General features: G+C 34.9%; 1 protein-coding gene across 1 annotated transcript in view; it reads right to left on the bottom strand.

The window, feature by feature from the left end:
* The window catches only part of LOC149416499 (uncharacterized), a 48992-nt gene that overhangs the window by 18642 nt on the left and 4831 nt on the right, over positions 1-25519 (bottom strand). The window contains exons 2-9 of the mRNA XM_089642010.1: positions 22575-23477; positions 18860-19842; positions 16557-16710; positions 16294-16473; positions 14575-14706; positions 12319-12458; positions 10509-10638; positions 4583-4687 (exon numbers count right to left, since the gene is read on the bottom strand). Coding sequence (XP_089498136.1) covers positions 4583-4687; positions 10509-10638; positions 12319-12458; positions 14575-14706; positions 16294-16473; positions 16557-16710; positions 18860-19842; positions 22575-22662 — 1912 coding nt within the window. The 5' untranslated portion in view covers positions 22663-23477. The remainder of the gene's footprint in view (positions 1-4582; positions 4688-10508; positions 10639-12318; positions 12459-14574; positions 14707-16293; positions 16474-16556; positions 16711-18859; positions 19843-22574; positions 23478-25519) is intronic.

The raw sequence follows: 25519 nt of genomic DNA on the forward strand, positions 1-25519 counted from the left end.
CACTACCCAACCTTTTTCGGTCACAGTAAATTAAATTTTCATCATACAACTAAAGAACAACAAGTGGAAAAAAATAAAATTAACTACCAAACACTAAACAATTCTCTAAAAAAAGAAACTTGGAACCAAGTTTTATCCAATGATGACCCAAATCAATCACTGAATACATTCTATTCGATATTAAATAATAATATCAAAAATAGTCTAGAATTAACACGAACACCTAAAAGAAAACATAAAAAAATTAAACCATGGATCACGCGTGGACTGATAATTGCAAGTCAACACAGGAACAAACTGTACAAAATTTACAAAAACCATGAGAATTACTGTATGGTAAAAGGTGTACCATCTAATGGAAATTTACGTCAGCAATACATAATCTATAGAAATTTTTTTAATATTCTTATGAAGAAATGTAAACAAGAATACTATGCAAACCAATTGCAAAAAGCTGATAATGATTCTAAAAAAACATGGCAAGTCATAAATGAAATAACGAATAGAACACACAAAATAAAAAGATTTCCCGAAAAAATTGTAACAGACGATAAAATAGTCATAACGGATGTAGGAAAAATCGCAAATAAATTCAATGATTTCTTTACAAACGTTGCCGCAGATTTAATAAATAATAATCCCTCATTTCAAAACAGTATACATAAATCAACCCAAATAGACATACCCACCCCCGAATATACTCCTAATTTATCTCAATTTAAACGGATAACTGAATCTGAAATTATAAAACACATTGACAATCTTAAAACAAATACAGCCAATGGTCCAGATGAATTAAGCTGTATCACAATCAAGTCTATTAAACAACACATTTCTATGCCCTTACAACACATTTTTAATTCCTGCCTTGAAAAAAACATTTTCCCAAATGCATTTAAACTCTCAATTATTGTACCCATACATAAATCTGGATCGATCTCTAAACTTGACAACTACAGACCAATATCGCTGATATCCCAACTTGCAAAGATATTAGAAAAAATCATAAAGATACAAGTACTAGAGTTTCTAGAATCTAATGCACTCTTGTCACCACACCAATATGGTTTCAGATCAGGTCTTAGTACTGATGATGCTTTATTTAATCTAACAAAAAAATTATACACCAATCTAGATTCGAATATGAAAAGTTTAACAATATTCTTAGACCTAAAAAAGGCTTTTGATACCGTCAATCATAATAAACTGCTTGGAAAACTTAATAATATGGGAATCAAAAATAATTGTCTGTCACTTTTAACAAATTATTTACTTGATCGCAGACAATCCACAAAAATTGGCGTAAATATTAGTAAACCAGCATCTATGAGACATGGGGTTCCACAAGGAACAGTTATAGGTCCGCTTTTGTTTCTAATTTATATTAATGACCTATGTAATATTAGTATTCCGGGAAAACTTTTCTCGTATGCTGACGATACTGCAATCACAGTTCATGGTAAATCCTGGGACGAGGTCTCTAAAAATGCAAATAAGTGCACAATTATTGTCAAAGAATGGCTCAATCAAAACCTTCTAACTCTGAACTGTGAAAAAACTATATATATTCCTTTTTATAATACCAAAAAAGCGGCACCCTTAACTCATCTAAGTATAAGGTTTCACAAAAATACTTGCAATCCTGTCTTATGCACTAACTGTACAGAAATGAAATCGGGGAATACAGTTAAATATTTAGGAATTATAATAGACAGCCAACTCAAATGGACAAATCACGTAGAAAAGCTTGTAAATAAACTTAGATATTTAACTTATATTTTTAAACGTTTAAATAATATAGTAGATATCAAAAGAATCAAATTGGTGTATCATGCATTGGTGCAATCATCAGTATCTTATGGAATAATTGCATGGGGGGGGATTTATAACACCCATATTAAGCCACTAGAAATAACACAAAAACTAATACTAAAAATAATGTTGCATAAAGATATGACCTACCCCTCCTTGCAATTATTCGAAGAGGCTAAATTGTTAGAGATAAGAAAAATTTACTGTACACAATGTTTAAAATATATATTTGCTCGAAATTTTCTTTTTATAAAAAATGAAAATCGGTCTAGTAATAGGGTAAATAATGTATTTAAAGTTCCACTGTGCAAAACAAGGCTTGCGCAAAGACATGCTTATTTTATTACACCAAAAATTTATAATGCACTCTATACCAATACAGAAATCAAATGTGAAAATATATCATCCTACAGGAAACATAAAAATGTAATAAAGTCTTGGATAAATACCATAGATATTAATATTTACCTGCTGTAACATCTGATCTTAATCTCTATTAACTTTTAACAAATCCTTATTAACTTTTATTTTTCATATTTAATCCCGTAAATACAGTAAATAATGATTTTACTATAAATATTTTCATTCTTTTCTTTTCAATTTTCTACAAAGATAAAATATGTATATTTAGAGTAATTTTAACTGAACTGCCTTAAAGAAACACAAGTATACCCACGAACTGGCGATGCCTATGTGGGATTTTTTTGCTATCATACATTTATGCATATTATTATTTTTATGTATATGCTGTTTATGAACTCGTGTGTGTGTACGTGTATTGTGTGTGTATGTTATGTATGGTGTGTAATACACTATATATGTATACATATGTGCATGTGTACATATACTTTTCTGTAATTCGCATTGTTTCTTTCTTTTTTTAATATGTATGTAAAAAACATAATTTGTATTTTAAAACCATGTATGTAACAAAAAAAAAAAATAAAAAAAAAAATATATATATAAATAAAAATGTGAAAAAAAAAAAAAAAAAAAAAAAAAATACTTTGCTGTATAAAATGGAAAAATAGTAGATTAGGAATAGAACAACAAATAAATTAAAATTAGTAGAGGTAGATCTTTGGGGATGCTGTGAGGAAGGTATTTTTAAAGAGAGGAAGGAGAGGAAATTCTGGGAAGGAAAAAGGTATGAAGTGACACACTAATCCAATATAATAATAATATATCCCTCCCGCTGCGACGCAAGGCGATGGGTAGAGAGTCCAGTTGGAGAGGTCAAAGGGTCTCCCCAAACCAGCCTCTCCGATCTGGCACCCTACGCAGGTGATGCATCCTGAACATACCTAACCCGATGAACCCGGGCACCCCTGCTAACTCACCAAACGTAGCAAACCACTTCGGGTGACCGATGGCAGAGGTGTTGGTTATCCAATAAATGGTTCCCGGGGCGGCGGTACCCAAAACCGCCTCCCAAATAGAGTTTGTTCAATTAGATTTGTTGTTCTGCTTGCCGATATAAAATCTATTAAAGCATGTTTATATATAGTGAATAGTGCGTTAAATATGCAACAACATCTTTATAATCATTAGACGAATTCAATTCAATTCAATTGTGATTCCGTGTTGGATTTGTCGCAATAATACGTTAAATATGGCCTCGATGTTGGTTTGCAAGGAATATAGAATGAAATCAAGTATAACCAATGAAATGAAACCAATAAATCAAGTATATACAAGTATGAGTATAACGAAAACAAAAACAGAAATTCAAATTTTCATGTTTTGATGTCAAATACTCTTCTTCTTTCAATATTTTTACATGGGACTAATGTAGTTATTTACTGTTCTTTGCAGTAAACAGTTACCAATTTTTTTTTAAACCCTGTATTGAATCTCTCATATTATTATTATTTCACTAAGTTAATTGTTCTTTTGTTCCATGAAATATGTAATGTAAGTGAATGATTAGCATAATTTGGTGCTTTGATACATATTTTTATTTCCTTCTAACGTAAGTGAATGATTAGCATAACTTGGTGCATTAATACATATTTTATTAAATGAAAAAACTTACTTTGTTTTAAACCACTTTATTTGAGTTATATAGGAGTTTATATTTTAATTATCCTGAAGAAAGTTGAGTGCAACCGAAACCGGTCGAATAAATAACTCAAATAAAGCGGTTTAAAGCAGTCCTTCTTCACCACACCGCTACAGGACCTACTCGTCTACACTCGGCATTGCACGGTATACAATTACTATGGACTTCTTGGGATCACATCAGTGCCCTGGCCCCGGCCATCGTTCCTGGCTAGCACTGATCTCACGCGCCTAGACCCTGCGACCACTTCGCCGGCCTGCATCTTCCGCTCATCTGCTGACCGGGTCAATCGTAACTTCGACTACCACGTTCACACTGGAGTACCCGGAAGAATCCATGCCTTCACCAGTGCTGAACACACCCACGAGTCCGGTCTCCATCAACGCGGCGTCGACTCACTGACCCGTGCCTCGACCGCTTCGCCGTCATCGCCGTCTACACCTGGTGTCATCATCATCATCGATCCCAGTCATCTCGCAACTTCGCAACTCAACTGACTCGAATAAATGCTGTGACACAGCACAACTTGCATCTTTCATTTGTCTCACTACCAGATCATCAAAAATTCAACATTAAACTTCTTTATTTCTTCATAATTTCCAACTTTAAAACGCACCCAGTTATCAGGTATACTAGAATTCACAACATCATGACTTAGAGTTAATTGTTTAGTTAATTAAGTTATAATAGAGAAGTTAGGCACTTTACCTGGTGGACATTGCAGCTGGACGGCCCCTCCCATCGCCAACTCCAGCCGCTGTCCAGACGCCGAAACTGTCTGGTGGTGAGATTGCTGCGTCGGTTCCACTTCGTCTGTTAAACACAACCAACTTTCCATATTATCAATCGATGGCTATGCGATCGAGTGATCAAGTGGCAACGATTAAACAAACTACAAACCAATGTAAAGGATGAACTTTCTATACTGCCGTCCTTAACACGTAATACCCGGAGGTTCAAAATAAAACACGTGCGGCGATGGTGGGTCCAGATTGACCCGGCTGAAATGATGAAATTAAAAGGCTTTTTATGCATTTTTCGTTCATATCCTTACTTTTATATGATATTATGTAATTCCTCATTAACTCGTAACATAACTCATATCACATCTGCGCGGGACTGTGAGAGACAAAGACGGAAGGACAGAGCAAGAGATATGCTGTTTCGTCGGCTGCTCGAATTCAACTGAGAAGAAATGGAGTTTTTGCGTGTTTTTATACACAATTATTCTAATAACTTTTTTAAAACGTGTCCGATTTTAATCATTTTTGAGTCGAAATGTGGGTAAATATTTGATGAAAGAATAGACAAAAGGAAATTAGCCTAAACGAGATATTTGCGGCAAAATCTTTTGTTTAAAAAACACTCGGTGAAATCTGACCCATCACCGGAGTCGAGGTGTTAAGAAAAGAGTGGCTTGTCCAAAAAGACAACATAAGTGTCTTTCTACCATCTTGTAAAATACATTTGTAATATTTTTATAAACTTATTCTGAATATTACAATTTATGAGCATTGGAATAAGAAGTTTAGGAGAAATGTCTTTTAATTTTTTTAAGGTAGCAAAAAACACATTGGAATCCATTTTTAAAAGGTGACATTTGAGAATTGGCAACTTTTAGATATAAAAAAAACAATAAATTCTTAAAAAATTTTTGAGCCACTTTTAATGATTGATTATAAATACATACTTCAGATTCATTGTAAAAAAATAAAATCTATTTTATTGAGACGTAATCATTGTTAATATTAAAATATAATATTCTTAGACTAGAAAACCTAAAAAGAGTGTACTATGCAATTGTACAATCTATATTACAATATGGTATTATTAGCTGGGGAGGAACTTATAACAATATATTAAATCCACATAAAATAGTTCAAAGATTGATAATTAAAGTAATATTGAAAAAACCATCCAAATTTTCTACTGAGATTCTCTTTTCAATATTCAATGTACCCACAATAGACAATATATATAAAAAATATTCAATTCTACAAATTTATAAAGAAATACAGTTAAATAACTTACAATTCAATTCATCAGCAAGATATCAAAAAACTATCAAAATCCCTAAACTTAATACAAAGCACACACAAAATACCTATCTCTATCTAGGTATAACATATTTTAACATCCTTCCATTATATCTAAAAAATATTGAAGATATTCAGGAATTTAAAATTAAATTAAAAAATTACCTAAAACTACTATAAAAGTCCATATCTTACTCTTATTATTATTTCCTTCAAATCTTGAAACTGTATTATTGATAAATCTTGCCTATTTCTTACTTATCCCTTTGGTTTTGCAAATATATTATTTACTTACTTACATGATTCCATATAATTGAGCTAGGATTCACTCACCAAACACAAGAGCCTCGTCTCTTTATGGTGAGCAAAAGCTATTATTATTATTTACCTTTATAACACTGTATAATATGTATAAATTGTATATTTATTGTAAAAACATACAAATATTAAATAAAAAATAAAATATATATATATATATATACAGGGTGTCCGGAAACTCGTAGTACAAGCGGGAAACTGGTGAACTCTACATCACATTTGGAGTCGATTTTGTAGTATATTTTTTTTTTATTTGAGCTTTCGTTATCGAGTAAATCGAGTTTGAAGTTGATTTTTTTTTTTTTTTTTTTTTTTTTTAATCAAATTCTTATAAATTATTACTGAAGATCAATGTACCCAACTAATTAAAACTATTTTAAAGTAAAACAAATGAAGAAACTCGGATTTGAAGCATTATTTTGAAATCACCCTTCATTTAACCCGGTGTAATCATAAAATATTTCTGCTCTGCAGGGTTAAAACATCTGTTATTCAACCCTAAACACCAGAAAAAACTTTAACCCTAAAATAACGAAAAATATTTTTTTTTTGGTTTTTTTTTTTTTTTTTTTGAAAATGCTCAAATCAAAAAACTTTATGTTTTTTTGGGTTCCCCATGTGGTGTAGATTCTCCAGTTTCCCGCTTGTACTACGAGTTTCCGGACACCGTGTATATATTGGAAAGTTAATAATAGTATAGATATGAAAGAGTATTATCATTATATTTTGTAAGCTGAAAATTTATTATGTAAACCAAGTGAATGTTTAAACAGATCAAACATACCCATCTCCCGCACGTTACTAAACAGGAAAAAACAATCGTACCAAAAAGGCGGAAAATCCGTTGATACATATTTAAAAAGAGGTAAATTCATTTCTTATGTTTTTATTTGTCAAAAACCATACAAATATGCAATCTTTTTAAATTTTTTTTACGTTAGTTATTGAACTTTGGCACACAAAATGGATGATATATGATGACGCTCAAGGTTGCTTCACTGTAATGGGTCAAAGGAGGAGTTCGATCATCTCTTTGTTCTAGGAAGACTAGTAATTCAGTAGGATCGCGATGCCACGGCCAACACAGAGAGTAGCAACGCAAGATTTCTGCACTTACCAGGTTAACTAACTAACCATCACGCCGTTTCTCCGCAGGGGTAGACAGAGAGGACGGACCGCCAAACAACTCAGTCTTGGCACACACTCCTTGCCTCATTCACATTCATACATCGTCTCATACATACTCTTCTATTATTCTGACTTTTGACATGGCCCGACTCGAGTTTCTGACTCTTACTAGTCTTACTAGGGCGTCCCCGACTTCTGCTACCATTCGCATTTGCATCATATATCCTCCTCACACTCCTTTCTTCGCTCATTCGCTCTACATGCCCAAACCATCTAAGCGTCCATTTCTTAATCTTACTAATGACGCTTACACCAGCCTTGCACAATTTGCGGATTTCCACATTCCTCACATGATCATACAATCAATCTACTTTCATCCTTCTTCTGCCAGTTCCATGCCTCATTGCCATACATCAGGGTAGGTACCAGCACTCCATTGTAGACTGCTGAATATAATGCTGACACCAAAAGCGTTCAGTCCTCCATTAATGGAGTTACCTGAATTTACCCTTCAACTGCGTTTGCATCATATATCCTCCTCACACTCCTTTCTTCTCTCATTCGCTATACATGCCCAAACCATCTAAGCGGCCCTCTCTTAATCTTACTCATTACACTTACATCAGCCTCCGCAGCACTATATAATGTTCGGTAATGAATATTCACAATCAGCGTTTCCCTTGTTGCAAACAATTATGTTTAACGGCGGTGTCTTTATGTCGGTAAAGAACAAAATCAATCGATGACTTATTTAAAACACTGGTAAGATTAGAAATTGCCCAAAACGGTGCACAGCGTTTCTTACTGTGGTAGATATCTTCTTACATGTTGAGAAGATGGAGGTTGTTCGATGATTGCGTTCTGTCAAAAATTAAGCGTAGATTTAAGATGTACTATTGAAATCCTGCTCTATGATTGGCGGAAGCATAACGAAGCTATTAATGTGACGTAACTACAAAAATGACAAACGTCTTGCGACATTTATATAGATAAATCGGAGATGCTACTTTCTACTCAAGGACAGCAATATAGTTATAATAGAAAGAAATATTTATGCATTTAATAATAATCTACCTGTATACATTTATAAAGAAAAAAGACGTGGCAAGGTCCAATAAAACAATTACTTTTTTAATTTGGGTGGCCGTTTTATCCTTAACCTTTAACCTGTCATCGGTCAAACCAAGTGGTTCACTATGTTTGGTGACTTAGCAGGGGTGCACGGGTTCATCGGGTGAGGTGTGTTCAGGATGCGCCTGCCCATTAGCTGCGTGGCGTGCCGAGACCCTTTCACCTCTCTAACTGGTCTCCGACGATGTATTTATATGTCACTCCTGGATATACTGATCCCTACATTCCTACCCATCCTTCATAACTTCAGAACTTCCTCTCCTTAAAAGATGACTCCTGTGGTATTATCACGATCGTCAATAACTATCATGTATGTAAGTGGCACTTGTGCCGTTAATTCTAAATAAATAATAATAATAATAATAATTGGATGACTTGTATAGCGCCGTTTTTGTGCAAAATCACCTCAAGGGCGCTGTACAAACTTATAATACATTTCTACAGTGATCTATGTTATTACTTAACTATTTATGGAGAAAATATACAGTACAATACTTACCTGGTAGATCACTTGAGATTAACACTTAATTAACATTAACTACTTAATTGTTTATTGGCGAAATTTAGATACAGGATTTAGGACTCTATTGAAAAATTGAATATAACTGGACTTTCTCTTAGGAATGGTATATTTAATTTAAGGGTACGACAGCTTAAAAGGGTAAGTTTTCAGTTTAGACCTGAATTCTGTTGGACTTGTTATGGATCTTAGTTCCGGAGGGAGTTTATTCCAAGCCTTCGGCCCAGATACTCCGAAAGCGCGATCACCAAACTTAGTATTTGGCTTGCGCTTAGGTTCCATCAGTCTGCCTACAGCTGATGATGTTGCTGATCTAAGAGTTGACTGCCTCAGACCAGTGTTTTCCGGGACGCTTAGTTCAAAGATGTATTGTGGGGCCATTTCATTGATGGATTTAAACACCATCCAGCACAGTTTGTACTGGATTCTTTCAGGGCACTTGAGCCAGTGAAGCTTACGAAGGTGTTCTGAAATGTGCGAATATTTTGAAACCCCTGTTATAAGCCGTTCTGCTGCATTAAATACTGATTGAAGTTTGTCAATTTGATATTTTGAAAGGCTGGCATAAATGCTGTTGCAGTAATCGAGACGTGAGACTACGTAATAGTTGACAAGTAGTTTTGTTGCTTCTGTAGGAAGGTTTCTTCGGACAGACTTGAGTTGTCTTAGGTGAAATAAATTTCAATTATAATAAATTATAATTCATCCTGCGAACCCTTTGCAAGAGGCCCGGACGATGCTGTGTGAAGGGTTTTTTTAGGAAATGAAGCAGATGAAGTTCTGGAAAAGAAAAAGTTTTGATGTTTGTGTGTCCAGAAGTGGCGTCCGCATAAATCCATCATACCCACTGCGGTCAAAAAGTCTCTGTTGACGCAACTATCTTCCTTTAACATTGTCCTTGAAATTTTCCCATCCTATTACCTACAAGTACCTGTCATTATCCGACTGTACCCACGTTTGTTTGACATTTACAACAATAAACGTAACTGTCAAATCAGTTTATTGTTGAAGCCTGTTTGATTAACATCTCTTTGTGATCAGTGCTATTATTGATATCAACTCAGGGTAGAATACCTACTGTGCAGTGAATATATTTGGTTCCCTTCAGTGTGTTTCTTATCCAACCCAGATGTTGTGGAAGTTGCGTGTGCAATAAATCATCTCCTGTGAGTGAAACCAACCAGCAACATCGTTGACGAACATCAAAGGGGTAAGTCAGATTCCTTCCTTACTCCCTCCTGTTCACCATCTCTAACCATCGTTGTGTCAACTTCAAGTTCACAATTAATTTTACAGTCCATTCTTGATTCGCCTTGCAATTACAGTCTTCCTCAATCAGTATCTCTTGATCGGAGCCGCCAAGACCTGGACAATCCTCACCATAAACCGGACACCCTTGCTAATTCCACTCACCTATGGTGGAAGTGCTGGTTATTTAATGATTAGTTGAAGGGTAGTTAATTCATTTTAGCTGTGAATGACATTGACATTGCTAACTTACATCTGACGTTTAGAAAGTATCCGATGGATGAGAAGTTGCCTAGGGAGTGCGAAGCGCTGCACTTGTACCAGCCAGAGTGCTCTCGCCTCACTGCGCTGAAGTTCAGGTAGCCGTCCGCACTCTGCGCAACCTGCCACAGAGACAAGTCATTTCATTAATTAAATTGTATTTTAACACACTTAGGACGGGTTGTTTCGGAGAATTTGAACAATTCATCAAATTTCAACGTTCATTTCCGGGTTGTGTGAAAGATTTTTTCAAGTTCTGTTTTTATTTCAGTTCTGTCAGCAACTAGCCTATAATGATATAATAACAGAACTTGAATAGGACTTTCACAGAACCCGGAAATGAATGTTGAAATTTGATGAATTGTTCAAATCCTCCGAAACAACCCGTCCTTACTGTTCATACTTCATACTTCATATTGGAATAGATTCATATTAAAATAAAATTCATGAAGAATTTCACCCGATTTTCATAAATTTACAGTATTTTTATCTCCAGAGATGGCAAATTTTTTTTAATACAAATTATAAAATTTTTTAATAAATTTACTAACCGTTTTGACATGAGTAAAAAACTCTCATAAACAAACTGTCAAAGTCAGTGACCAATAATAAAGGGAAAAGTTTCCATGTGACTTGGTCAGTTTTTCATGTAGCAGCACTTCAAATATTGACTCGGTCAATATGAAATTTATTTTTAACTTTAGCTCCACATAGGAGGCCCTGAAGAAAATAATGTTCCTCGGTGTCATCTTTGGGGATGCTGTGAAATGAAGGAGAGGAAATGGGTGTGAAGGGCGGGTAGGAACTTGGTGTGTCCAAGGGTGACGGACAAAGAGTCTTCTTCGAAGAGACTCTCGATATCCGGCCCGCCATGCAGTAGTGGGCAGATGTATCCGCCGCTAATATACAAACATAATCCCATGAATCTGGGCACTGCCAAGTCACTAAACGTTGCGAAACACTCGGGGTGATCTACGGCAAATATCAATTTTGTTTAATTAAAGGGGGTTTAAGTCGACTTTATTCCAGTGGAAGATCTTGATGAAGTAAAATATTTGACTTGGCCACTTTTCCTTGCATGCTCATGATATATAAGTGTAAAATAATGTGTAACTCACGGGCGGGTCCATCTCGTCTTTGCGCCAGCGCGGGTGTGAGGGAGGATTACTATCCACTTCGCAGCGAAGTGCCACGGCAGAACCTTCCTTCAACGGGAACCCAAAGCCGGGCACCCGGCAGATTTCCTTGCATGCTCATGATATATAAGTGTAAAATAATGTATAACTCACGGGCGGGTCCATCTCGTCTTTGCGCCAGCGCGGGTGTGAGGGAGGATTACTATCCACTTCGCAGCGAAGTGCCACGGCAGAACCTTCCTTCAACGGGAACCCAAAGCCGGGCACCCGGCAGATTTCCTTGCATGCTCATGATATATAAGTGTAAAATAATGTGTAACTCACGGGCGGGTCCATCTCGTCTTTGCGCCAGCGCGGGTGTGAGGGAGGATTACTATCCACTTCGCAGCGAAGTGCCACGGCAGAACCTTCCTTCAACGGGAACCCAAAGCCGGGCACCCGGCAGATTTCCTTGCATGCTCATGATATATAAGTGTAAAATAATGTATAACTCACGGGCGGGTCCATCTCGTCTTTGCGCCAGCGCGGGTGTGAGGGAGGATTACTATCCACTTCGCAGCGAAGTGCCACGGCAGAACCTTCCTTCAACGGGAACCCAAAGCCGGGCACCCGGCAGATTTCCTTGCATGCTCATGATATATAAGTGTAAAATAATGTGTAACTCACGGGCGGGTCCATCTCGTCTTTGCGCCAGCGCGGGTGTGAGGGAGGATTACTATCCACTTCGCAGCGAAGTGCCACGGCAGAACCTTCCTTCAACGGGAACCCAAAGCCGGGCACCCGGCTGATACCAAACCTCGGAGCGTCTGAAACAAACAACAATCACACGGGTTGACAATTGAACCCTTTAAAAAGTATTTATTTAAACATCCTGATACTGACGCTTTTACATGATACATACATATTTTACATCATATCATATCATAAAAATTATAAATTAGTCAAAGTTTTTGTAAGTACTCGTATGCTCAAATATTTACATTTAACTGTAATGAATAATTTACTCATACATTCGTGCTTAGTACTCTTCATACATTTAATAATATTTGTATAAAGTCTAACATCGACATTTTTTCAGATTCACTGCCCAAATTTAAAATGAGCATCATGTCAATGAAATAAGCTGTTCAATGCGTATATATATACACACACACACACCTATACCGACACTACATACATCACCCGGTAATTACTAATTATACTTTTTTGTTCTTATATTAGCTCCACACAGGAGACCTTGATGAAAATATATTTCTCTCAGGACCAATGTCATCTTGGGGATGTTGTGTGGAAGGTCTCTTCGTGGAAAGGAAGAAGAGGATGATGTGTTCAAGAGTGACGGACGTATGATCCATCCCTCCCACTGCCGTGCAAGGCGATGGGTCGAGAGAGTCCGGTTGGAGAGGTCAATAGGTCTCCCTCAATACCTGTCCCTTTCGTTTCGGACAACGTTCGGTTTCGTTTCGCCAAGACAAAGACATACCTCTCCCCGTGAACCCGGCCACTCCTGCTAAATCACCACAAACGAACCACTTCGGGTGACCTATGGTAGGTTGGTTATCCAATAAATGGTTCCCGGGGCGGTGGTACCCATACCCGCCTTCCAAATTGTGATACATACCACATATAAGACATTGCTCTTTTATTGCAACAAATTAACTCTACTTTAACATATCTATTCACCTACCTACTTTTCATATTATGTATACTTTTATTTTTATTTTTATAGTCTATCTTTTTCCATTTAAAATGTTTCTGTATGTTATGTTATGTAAAAGCTTGTTATGTAAAAAACTTGTTATGTAAAAGCCCACCAGGGCGTTGAAATTAATAAATTAATAAATAAATTAATATTTCTATTTTTGAGACCGATAATTCGTGGTGGAATTCCATTATAATATATTATAATAAAACAAATAAAAAACTTTATTCCACTTAATTTTATTTTGACCGTAACCGGTTTCAGCTCGTCAAAGCCATCTTCAGACTGGTACACAAAATTCTTAGTCTACGGTTTATATACACAACATATGGGGGAGGGGGGAGAGGGGTAGTTTATAGGGTTTTAATCAATTTTATTTGTTACTAAGTCGTTTAAGATTGTCGAATTTCTAAATAAAATTGATTAAAACCCTATAAACTACCCCTCTCCCCCCTCCCCCATATGTTGTGTATATAAACAGTAGACTAAGAATTTTGTGTACCAGTCTGAAGATGGCTTTGATGAGCTGAAACCGGTTACGGTCAAAATAAAAATTAAGTGGAATAAAGTTTTTTATTTGTTTTATTATAATATATAATAAATAAATTGCAAGGAAACATATCACAGGTATTCAAATTGATATAATAATAATAATAAGAATTTATTCCAGAATGTATGCAGGGGTAGTGCAATGCAATACATTCCATATTTGAAATAATATACATAATTAGTAATAAAAATAATAATAAGGTTGGTAATAACATAGGTGATTCCGACAGGCACAAAAAAGCGGAATTTAAGTGAAAAAAGGTATAGTATAAACACAAAACTGAGCGTGAACAGCCGTTTATGGGGGATATTTGCACATCTCCCGTCTCCTGTCGGGCCATCAGAGGGGACTCCATCCAGGCAACCATGGCAGTGATGATAGCGTTACTTGATTGGCGTAGTCTGCGCCATAAGCTTCCCATGTGATGGCGGAGAAGCGCTCTGAAAGAGTGTACTCGTCCCTCCAGGAACATTTCCGTGGCGCTGCAGTATCTCGGTAGGCAGAATAGTTGGCGATATGCATTATTGTAAGCAAGTTTTATCTTATGCCATTGGGATGAAGTGTAATCCACCATGTAATGATATATTGAATATCTGTAAATTGTTTAATCATCGTGAACAATGTACTGTTGGTTTCTACAATATAAATGAAATGTGGTTGATATACTAACACTGGACGTGCAGCAGGGTGGAAGCCACCATGGGGGCAGCCAGCGAGGGGTGCGTGGCGATGCAGGCAATGGTGGTGTTGTGATGAGCTCGCCGCACTGTGAATTTAGCCACCGATGAGGACACATCCATCCCTGCCAAAAATACAGAACTTTTATAAATGTTATGTACGTTTAAAAGTATTTATTATTACTAAAAAGTAAGACATGGGAAGAAACATTTCATAGAGCGGATCTAACATTGCAAATTATTAAACAGTGGTTGGATGATAATCTACTCACCTTAAACATTACTAAAACGAAATCTATAACGTTTAGTCTTAATATTCCGAGTCAGCCTTCAATCAATCATACACTAAAAATACATTCTTGTAGAGATAACTCTAGTTGTCTGTGCAATCCACTAGAACGAGTAGATTCCATTAAATATTTGGGTGTAATAATTGACAATAAACTACGATGGGAAGATCACGTAATAAATGTTACAAACCGTATACGGAAACTGGCATATATCTTCAGGTCATTACGAAATATTCTAAATAAAAATACACTAAAAACGGTATACTTTTCTTTATGCCAATCAATTATATCTTACGGTATAATAGTCTGGGGAGGATGCTCTAACACGATATTAGATCCATTAATTAAAGCTCAAAAATTGATAATGCGGACTATTTACAAAGTACACTATATTCACCCCACGAAGGACATATTTAACGACTTCAAAGTACTCAACATAAAATCCTTATACGTCAAAAACATATCCTCCTACTATAAATTCAAACATACGAAAAAAAATATTTTTGATTCGACCCATAATACAAGATATTCCAACAAATCCAATTATACTATTCCCCCAATAAAAACCTCAATGGCACAAAGACAATTTAACTTTCTTGCTCCAAAAATATTCAATAATTTAACGTTAGAAATAAAATCAATGGCCAAATACGACAGTTTCAGGAAAGCGCTCGGGGATTTTTTGATGTATGATTGTTATAGTGTTAGTAGCCTATTCCAAGTACTCAGATAGAGGTGTATATATTGTTTATATGCGTGAGGATGCGTCATATGGGTGTATGTATACATGTGTTGTTATATGTATATAGGTATGTCTGCTGCTATATACACATGTGTGCTTGCATGCACACATACTAAAAATTATATATATAATTATGTACATTTTTACAATCTAATGCTAATTTACTTCTTTCTCCTTTCTAATTTCTATCTTCTACTTTTTGTTACAATTTTTCCAAAATTTTAGCTTCATCTATAGTTACTAATTTCATATGTTTACACTAGATTTCATATTTCATACAAAGTAATTACACTCAATTGGTCACCATGAAACAGGCAGCCGCCTAGTATGGTGATTCATTATATCTATTTTATGTAAATTTCAAAATAATGTAACATGTATTAAATAAATAAATAAAATAAATAAATAAAATGTATGTTTATAAAATGTATGTTTATAAAAGGCACAATGTCATTACCTTATTTTGGCGAGTCTTAGGTTATTTCAATAAACACTCTTCGGCGGTCAACTTACGACTGTCGTAGTATATTTAAAGTACTCTCGAACCCTCTTGGTGCTAAAATATGGTCACGTGAATCCCACCAGTATAGCCGCGGGCTACCAGTGCATGGTGCGACCTCTCTCGGCGGTGCTTGTCAGGAGTAGATAATAGCTATACACGATATAGTACTGATACTGACCGTGGCGCGCTGTGTATCCCACCACTATTGCCGCGGGCTCCCAACGCAGCGCAGCGGCAGGTCGTCCTCTCTCGGCGGTGCACGCCAGGAGTAGCTCGCTGCCCTCAGCGGCCGGCACAAACACATTCCCCGCATCCAGTCGCCGCCCAAACACCTGCAGATACGGGGCAGACGGGGGCTCTGCAATCACCAACACAAGCCACCGCTACATTAGAGCAACATTGACAGTGATACATTGCAAAGCGAAAGCGAGGGAAACTCACCCATGACGATCAGCGCCACCCGACTGAGGCGGGCATGGCCGGCCGAGTCCTTGCCGCGGCACTCCCAAACCCCAGCGTGCTCCCTGCCCACGCTCACCAGCTCCATGTGACGTGCTTCCAACAGCTGGGGACGTCGCCCTCCCACTCGCACAGCCTGAGGACGAGAAATCTCCATTAAATAATATCATATCATCAAATATTCCCGCTTGGCATCCAATTTCAAATAGTACACAACTGCTGACCCTGAACAAATGCAAAAGTATACTCCACTGTTCAATTTGGTACATACAAGGTATGTGCACAAAACTCCGTTTGATGAATTCCCCAATCAAAAAACAACAGAAAAATTAACAAATAATAAAACATATTACAACTTAAAATTTATATTAAAAAAAAATCTTTGTGTGATAATTTTGAAAATAGTGACATATTTTCTTCGCTGTAAACATCTGGATAGTTGAGCTACGAATTAAGTGTGACGAATTCAATATCATAAATTCAATTTGACGTATTCAAAATGACGAATTAAGCATGAGGAATTCAATATCAAGAATTCAACATGACGAATTCAATGTAACGAATTCAGTATAACGAATTCAACATGACCAATTCAATATGACGAATTCAATATGAGAAATTTCATATGAATTTGATAAGTGATTCCTTTGTCGCCATTCTGAAATTTTAAAATTGCGAAATTTTTGAAATATAAAACAGACACCAAGTCATGGATCATCAGCCAAGACAGATCCAAGATCATAAATTTTATAAAAACCCATTTATAAATATATACTATGCTATATAGATGCTGATTGACCTCTGTCATTTAATGTAATGAAATATTGTTATATATTAATTATATTTATTTATTTAAAATCTTATTAATTTCATCTAAATAAAAAGTAAAATTTCAATTTGATAAACTCACATGTCAATATTTTTTTTACTATATTGCTATTTTTGAATTATAATATTTGAATATTCTTTTAGTGTATTCTCTACGTTTATATTATTTTAAATATATAGTTAGCAACTTCTTATATCAACCAAGAAAACTTTTCATATTATATAAAGTGCAATAACTAAGTAAAAGTCAATACACTAGACTAAACAAGAATTGCATTTAATAAATCTGCCTAATTCTGACTGTCCTAAAACAGGTAATTTCCTAGTTGGACAGCCAATGATCACTGTAATATGTAATATGTCATGTTTTTTAAAAATTAATAAATAAATAAAATAAATTAATATGTTATCAGAGGTTATACTGCTTATGTTAACTTCCATTTATTACTTCATTAACTATTTTATCTTAACTTTTCCATATATATTTATATGTATATATCCCGGTAAGATAACCTACAATTTCTATTATGTCTTCATGGTATAAAATGTATACTACTTTATAATTTATATTTAAGTTATGGTTTTGAATGTATCAAATAATATGTAAATACTCATTATTATTTTTTAATGATGAACTAATGTTTATAAGACAAGGTTTTATGCATATGCCAACGTTGGCGGCATTTATTTTTACTCGGGAGATATTTTCAATTTGTACCAATATTTCGGACGGCTAATTATTGCTTATAATTATTTTTTATGTAAATACTCATTTATGTATCCAATACGTCTGTCTCGACACAGGTATATCCTAGTGAGACAGATATCGAAAAACAACTTTATATTGATATAAAAAAAATTATAATATCACAAAGTACCTGCATCATATTTCCTTGCCAAGCGAATTATTTTAGAATTCTCGGAGCATTGTTTGCTATTATCAAATCTACAGTGAATTTGTTGAGGCACCAGGGGTTAAAGGGTCCATTTAATATTGACTAACCGCTTGAGCAATTTCAGGAGTCTTTTTTGGGAGCTATGTTTCCAGCCTGACCCGGGTCATAAAAGTTATGCTATCTCACTTTGTTTTATGGTGAGATATATGATTTAAGCCGTGTAAGAAAGAGAGAATACCACGCTCTCAGTTTGCATACAAAAAAATTACTATGGACGCTCCTGAAAAAATTAAATAATTCTATAAAACAACAATTGGCATTTTATAAATATTTTTTGTATTAAACGAAAAGTAAAATGACTCTCACTTTGTTTTTTTAGTTTCTTGTAAAGTGTTAATTATAATTTACACGATAAAAACCATCGGTAAGCGATTTGAAAAACTTTATCTCTGCTTGCATTCAAAATGTTTGTTTTTTAATTTATGATGTCTATTAGTAATATTAAAACATGTAAGAGTGTTTCATCTGCATTCTAGCATATGAGAAGTATATAGTTATTACCTCTCCGTCTTTGTACCAAGTAATGTCAGTGACGTCATCGGGCAGCTTACACATGATGATCTTCCTGGAGTCGAGCGCTGCCAAGGTCTCTTCAGTATCGTTTCCCTGCGCTTCGGACTCATCATCGAACACTCCTTCCTGGTCATCTGCCTGGTAGTCTGATCCGTACCCGGACCAGGTGCGAGCCCCTCCCGTCGCGTTGTTGGGCTCGGAGTGCGGGGTCTTCCCGCGCCTCGTCTTCACAAGTTCCTCCCGCAAGAACTTGCTTGGGTGTATCACGATATCGTCGATGTACGACTTGGGATTATCCTCTGGGAAGAAACGCCTCTGCGCGATGGTTTCTTTGAGGTCAGTTTCGGACTTGATGACATCGCTCACTCCGCTCCTGATGTGCAGAACCGTGTCTCCAGTGATGTCCTTAGGTCTATTCTGGTAGTTCTCCGTGACGTTGGGTGAGTCCCTCTTGCGACGCTTCTCTCGCGAGTCTTGCGCTATACGGTCGAAGAATGAATCTCTATAGTACCTCGTATAGTCTTGTTTAGATTCGTCCTTTTCTTCAGAATCGTCGTCGTAATATCCATATTCGTCGTCATCGGGTGATGCATAAAAATCAATGTTTCTTTTCTTGGTGACTTTGGATTGTTTTCCTTCGTCTTGCACATAGTTTTTAAGCCAAATATCATCGAAACTAGCGTGGCTTCCGGTATTTTTTTCGTAACCGTCGAAAGTAATGCCTTCTTCATTGGTATCTTCAAGTTGTCCGTCAGTATTGTGAATGTTACCTTTTCCCAAGTCGTTTATCTGTTCAAATTCTATGTCCACACTACTGTAGTAGTCGTCAATGTTCTGCTCTAGAGATTTGGTTGTCAACTTTTCGCCATATTCGGGTGAACTTGGTGACGTTAGTATTTCTTTAGAGACTGACGCAATGTCTATAAGCGGGAGACTTGTTTTGACGAAACTCTCTTGTGTTTTTGTGTCGCCTGAAAGAAAAAAATCAAATGCGTCAGTATAAAAACCAAAGCGAGTCACCTAGAACAACTGGGAATTATTTATTTATTTATTCATGTTCTCCATAAAACGGTTACGGAGAAGATCTCAAATTGGAGGTTAAAAAATCATGGGGGGCAGTTCTACTACTGTTGTGATGTGGATTGTGTTGTATGACATAGTACCATAGTATGGGAAGCTTTTTTGCCCAAATGATGGTTATCATTTTTCGTATGACGTCACGGGGGACACCATTGCAAACGTTTTACCCAAGTTCACTTTGAAACTCAGAACTTTGTCATTTTTGGAGATAGCTAAAAACTAATTTTACTGTCATTATTAAATTACTAAACACACAATAAATATAGGGGGTAAAGTGCGCTAACTTCGAGGTGATTCTACATTATGGTAGAAGTAAAAAGGATAAATAACCATTTTTTGAAATTCCAACGTTTTTTTTCCATGGAAGAATATTTATTTTCCCACTTTTTTGTTTTTATTGTTTTATGTGACACCGCTAGGGCTGCCACCTTTCAAAAAAAGTAGACCCGGAGATTTTAGATTTTTTTATTTTTTATTAAAATAAAACTTTAAAATATATATTTTTTACTAAAATAAAGGTATGAAATATTTAATTAAGGCAAAATGTCATGGTAAATTACCATTGGTAATGTTTTTTTTAAATGACCTAGCTAGTGCTAAACTGACTTGGACCAGCTTGACGCTTAAAAATATATTTTTCATTCTGAAGCATCTTTTCTTGGTCAGGTTTCTTCAAAAATTCTTGGCAATTCATATTGTAATTAATCTTCACAATTAACTCTGCCTTTACCATTTCCACTGACAAGCTGTTTCCGCTCGTCTGTCCACAAATTTCCCATTAAAGAAAAGACGCGTTCAACAAAAGCATTGCTTATAGGGATTGAAAAATTTTATCCAATTATTTTTGGCAGTTCGGTGAAGGTTGAGGTGACTTTGAATAACTGAACCCATCTTAAATCAACAGGCAATGTTGAATCACTAGATTGTACGAACTGAGGAAATACTTGGTTTAATTTTCGGGTCTCGTCATAAAGTTTATCTTCGTGGACATTTTTCAAACCGAGTGATTCGACAGCTTCCACAGTATTTTCGTAACTTACTGCACTTGTTAGATCGAATTTGTAAAATATTTTGAATACAGAATCCTCCAAATTAGAATATTTCTGTATGTATTCAAGAGTTCTCCTGTAAACCTCTTTTTTTAATTGATCCTGATCAGAAGGCCTTAAAACTTTATGTTTCTCATTATTTTGGCACCGTAAAATTCATCATGCATTCACTCGGTCAGATAGTCACGCGCTCCGTGCTGTGCTCCGCCGTGATGGTCGTCTGTCGCTTCGCTGTCACCGCCCGGTCTGACCCGGAGATATCGTATAATCATATAATTGGGATTTGTTGTGAGGCTGAAGGTAGAGAGGAGGGGAAGGAGATTGGGCAGAGGAAGGTGGGTAAGTACGTTGATATTTAAATCTGGTCACAAAGCCATTTCAATCAACGTTTCAATTCTAAATGGTGGTCTTACACCAGGGCAATACTGAGAGTATTTTCTACTATGGAACGTGCATATACGTCGACTCTCGTTAATTCAAACCTGCGATAATTCGAACCTCTCTATAATTCAAAGTTATCACGAGTTCCCTACGAAATCTCTTTATATTTCGAACTAAATCCATTCATTTTTGTACACTTGGTAATTCAAACGAAAAAATCATTGCTATATAACAAAACGACGCGTTAATTCGAACTCATCGACGTTCAACATTCGACAATTCAAAGTTGCAGAGAGAAAGAGGCGGAAAGATTGTTTCACACACGTTAGTACAAATACAATTTTGCGACAAGTTCAAACGTGTATTGTTTTTGTTATGATTAGTTTGTGACACACACTCTAACGAATTGGTTTGTGTTATCATTCAGTTACTGTTACTCTTTCTTTGTGTATACAGATTAAAAGTTTCTGTTAGTCATGAGCCCTAGAAAGTATAAATGTTTGACGATTGCTGAAAAGAAGAAGTTAATCGAAAAAGTAGAGGAAGGTGAGAAGAAAAGTGATGTTGCAAAAGAATTTAAGATTCCTCTGAGTACTCTCTCAACCATAATAAAGCACAAGGAGAAAATTAATGCTGCTCAAACTGCTGGAGTAATTAATTCACATTATGATTACATGTATGTACACGAATGTACCTATAAACTTTTGTCATTGTTATAGAATAGGAGTTAATAAATAATAATTGATCAACACTTAAGAATTCGAAGTTTTATTTATTTACTCTCACAAATTTCGAACCATTTGATATTTCAAACACTCGATAATTCGTTATATTTTAATCGACTGTATATTGTTTTAAATGAGTAAATTGTGAAATGACACCAATAAAATTTACGACGGGATTCGAACCCACGTCTCTGGCTTGTTAGTAAAGAACCTGACCAAGGAGGCCATCATATAAACAATTCAACTTTTTTTACCTAAATACTACCTTAAAATGTTGGAATTTCGAAACAGTTACTTATATATTTTATGGAAAATCACCTCCAGAAGTTAGCGCACTTCACCCCCGGACATCCTGTATAACACATTTTCATCAAAATAATAACATTACAGACAACCGAATTCAATTTGAATAGTCATAAAATAAAATTATGAATAACAAATAATGTAAAATGAAATAATTGTACTTACATGTTGCCTCAATGATGAAATAGGTCAAAATGACCAAAAATAGCGTTATTTTTACAAGTTGAAGTCGGGTGGTTTTTGGTAACGCCATTTCGTTAAAAAAATTATATTTAGTACATAATTGATTATAACTATAGATATATCACTCACGTATTTCACTGACACCAATAATAATTAATTTTATAACTAGATTTACTTTTTAAATTGTTTAAACATTTTTAAAATACTTTTATTAAATTTCTAATTTGGCTTTTTTTGTCACTTTTTAGTAAAAAAATTTTGAGAATATTTTAGGACAAAAAACTATTTTTTTTCATTTTAAATTTAAATGATTTGGACGTTGACTTTTTCGAATATTTTATATAATCATTTTAATTGAAAATAATTGTTAGAAGAAATATTTCACAGGAGAAGACGTTTTTTATTATGTGATTACCACACAAGAGTCCCAATGGCTTGAAATTAGTGGAAGTGAGGTTAAATTGGTTGAGGAAGGGAAGAAGATAGAGAAGAATCGGGCTGTTCAGATTTGGTCACCAAAAACGACTGAAGCCATTTAAAGTCGAACATTTCGTTTCTGAATGGTGGTATTTAGCCAGGGTGATACTGAGAGTATGAAAAGAGGGTTAGATTTGTTCAGGATGGTAGGATAAGGGTTTAAGGAAGGATTTACATTATTTAGTTTAATGTCACGTCATTCTATCTTTTACTTGTACCGCTAAAATTAACCCAGAATTTTAACGACATTTTTATTTCAAAATTAACCCAGAATTTCAACGACATTTTTATTTCAAAGTTTACTGTTTATTTTAGTTGCAATTATAATATTGATTTCGTTTCAGTTCAACACTTTTGATTACACTTTGTTGTTTAATTTTCGTTTTCCAAACATCCAATCCATAGTTTCTGAAATAAAGAGAAAATGGTATATTAGTACACGCACGAAGGAATTCAAAGAAAACAAAGTGAAGAAAACAAAGATTACCTAAAATCAGTACAAAAGTCTATGGTTAAATTACTGGTTTCAAAAAAAAAGTTTTCACTGAGATGTAATATTTTATTGTTGTACCTAAACTTAAATACCTTGCCTGTGCAGGCTTTACTATGGAACAATATATTGATTTAGCACGTATCTAAATTGAAACATGAACACAACACTAGGTTCGACAAAGAATGAAGGCTGCTTGTTCCAAAATATAACAATGCATACGGACATCGAACCCTGTAATATAACGTACCCAAAATGTTCACCAAATTACATCAAATATTGTAAATTCCCACATAGATTCAGATATATCCTTAAAAAATGGCTCGTAAGTAGAAATACTTTATACTAATCGTCACTGTCAATCTATATCTAGTTGTTATTTTGTATTATAAAGTAGATTTAGTGTTATTTTAGATTATGTGTTCCAATAATAAAAATCTGAATATCTCAAAAGTAGCAACAATATTATGTATATTTATTTACATTATAATTTAACAACAATAAAAAATAAAAATACTAAAATCACTAGTTTCATAACATGTTTCATCACTGTTTATGTACATCAAATGTTTCATCACTGTTTTAATCATATGTTTCATCGCATGTATATATCACTGTTTTCATCACATTTTTCATCACTGTTTTCATCACATTTCATCACTGTTTTAATCATATGTTTCATCATAGTTTACATCATACGTTTCATCACTGTTTTAATCATATGTTTCATCACATGTTATATCACTGTTTTCATCACATTTTTAATCACTGTTTTCATCACTGTTTTAATCATATGTTTCATCACTGTTTTCATCACATTTCATCACTGTTTTAATCATATGTTTCATCACTGTTTTCTTCAAATGTTTCATCACTGTTTTCATTGCACGTTATATCACTGTTTTCATCACATGTTTCATTATTAGTTTAGTCAAATGTTACATCACTGTTTTCATAACATGTTTCTTTATTGGTTTCGTCACATGTTACATCACTGTTTTCATCACATGCGACATCTCTGTTCTAATCACTAGTTTCGTCACATGTTACATCACTGTTTCATCACTGTTTCATTATTAGTTTCGTCACATGTTACATCAGTGTTTTCATTAAATGTTTCATTATTAGATTCGTCACATGTTACACCACTGTTTTCTTCGCATGCGACATCTCTGTTCTAATCACTAGTTTCATCACTGTTTCTTTGGTATATTAATGGGGGCTTTCTCTGATACATTGAAATTGACAGATGTATGTAGGAATTAGTTAAACTTATAAAAATATCATCTTGAGCACTTCCATATTGCATTCTGAATATCTGAATGACCAGTTTTTTAGGACACAACATAATATGGGTGTGAAGAATAAGAACTAACCGGTCAGTGACTGAGTTGGCATCGCGTTTGGGTCCCACCTATAGTAGTGGTAGTGAATCCAATTCTTCGGCTGGTTAAGCAACTTCGGAACTTTTGAAGTAAATTGTAAATATTTAAATTACGATATATATAGAACGTAAAATTAGATGTAAAATTTGAAGCAACTTCGGAACTTTTTGAGAAAATTGTAAATATTTAAATTAGGATATACAGGACATTCAAGACGTAAACTTTGAAGCAACTTCGGAACTTTTAAAGTAAATTGTAAATATTTAAATTACGATATATAGGACGTAAAATTAGATGTAAAATTTGAAGCAACTTCGGAACTTCTGGAGTAAATTGTAAATATTCAAATTAGGATATAAGGACATTCAAGATGTAAACTTTGAAGCAACTTCGGAACTTTTGGAGTAAATTGTAAATATCAAGATATAAACTTTAAAGCAATTTCGGAACTCTTGAAGTAAATTGTAGATATTTAAATTACGATATATAGGACGTAAAATTAGATGTAAAATTTGAAGCAACTTCGGAACTTTTGAAGTATATTGTAAATATTTAAATTAGGATATATAGTACAT

This window comes from Hesperophylax consimilis, chromosome 17 (genome assembly GCF_061612785.1).
Source record: "Hesperophylax consimilis isolate HC1 chromosome 17, BYU_Hcon_1.0, whole genome shotgun sequence".
Taxonomy (NCBI): domain Eukaryota; kingdom Metazoa; phylum Arthropoda; class Insecta; order Trichoptera; family Limnephilidae; genus Hesperophylax; species Hesperophylax consimilis.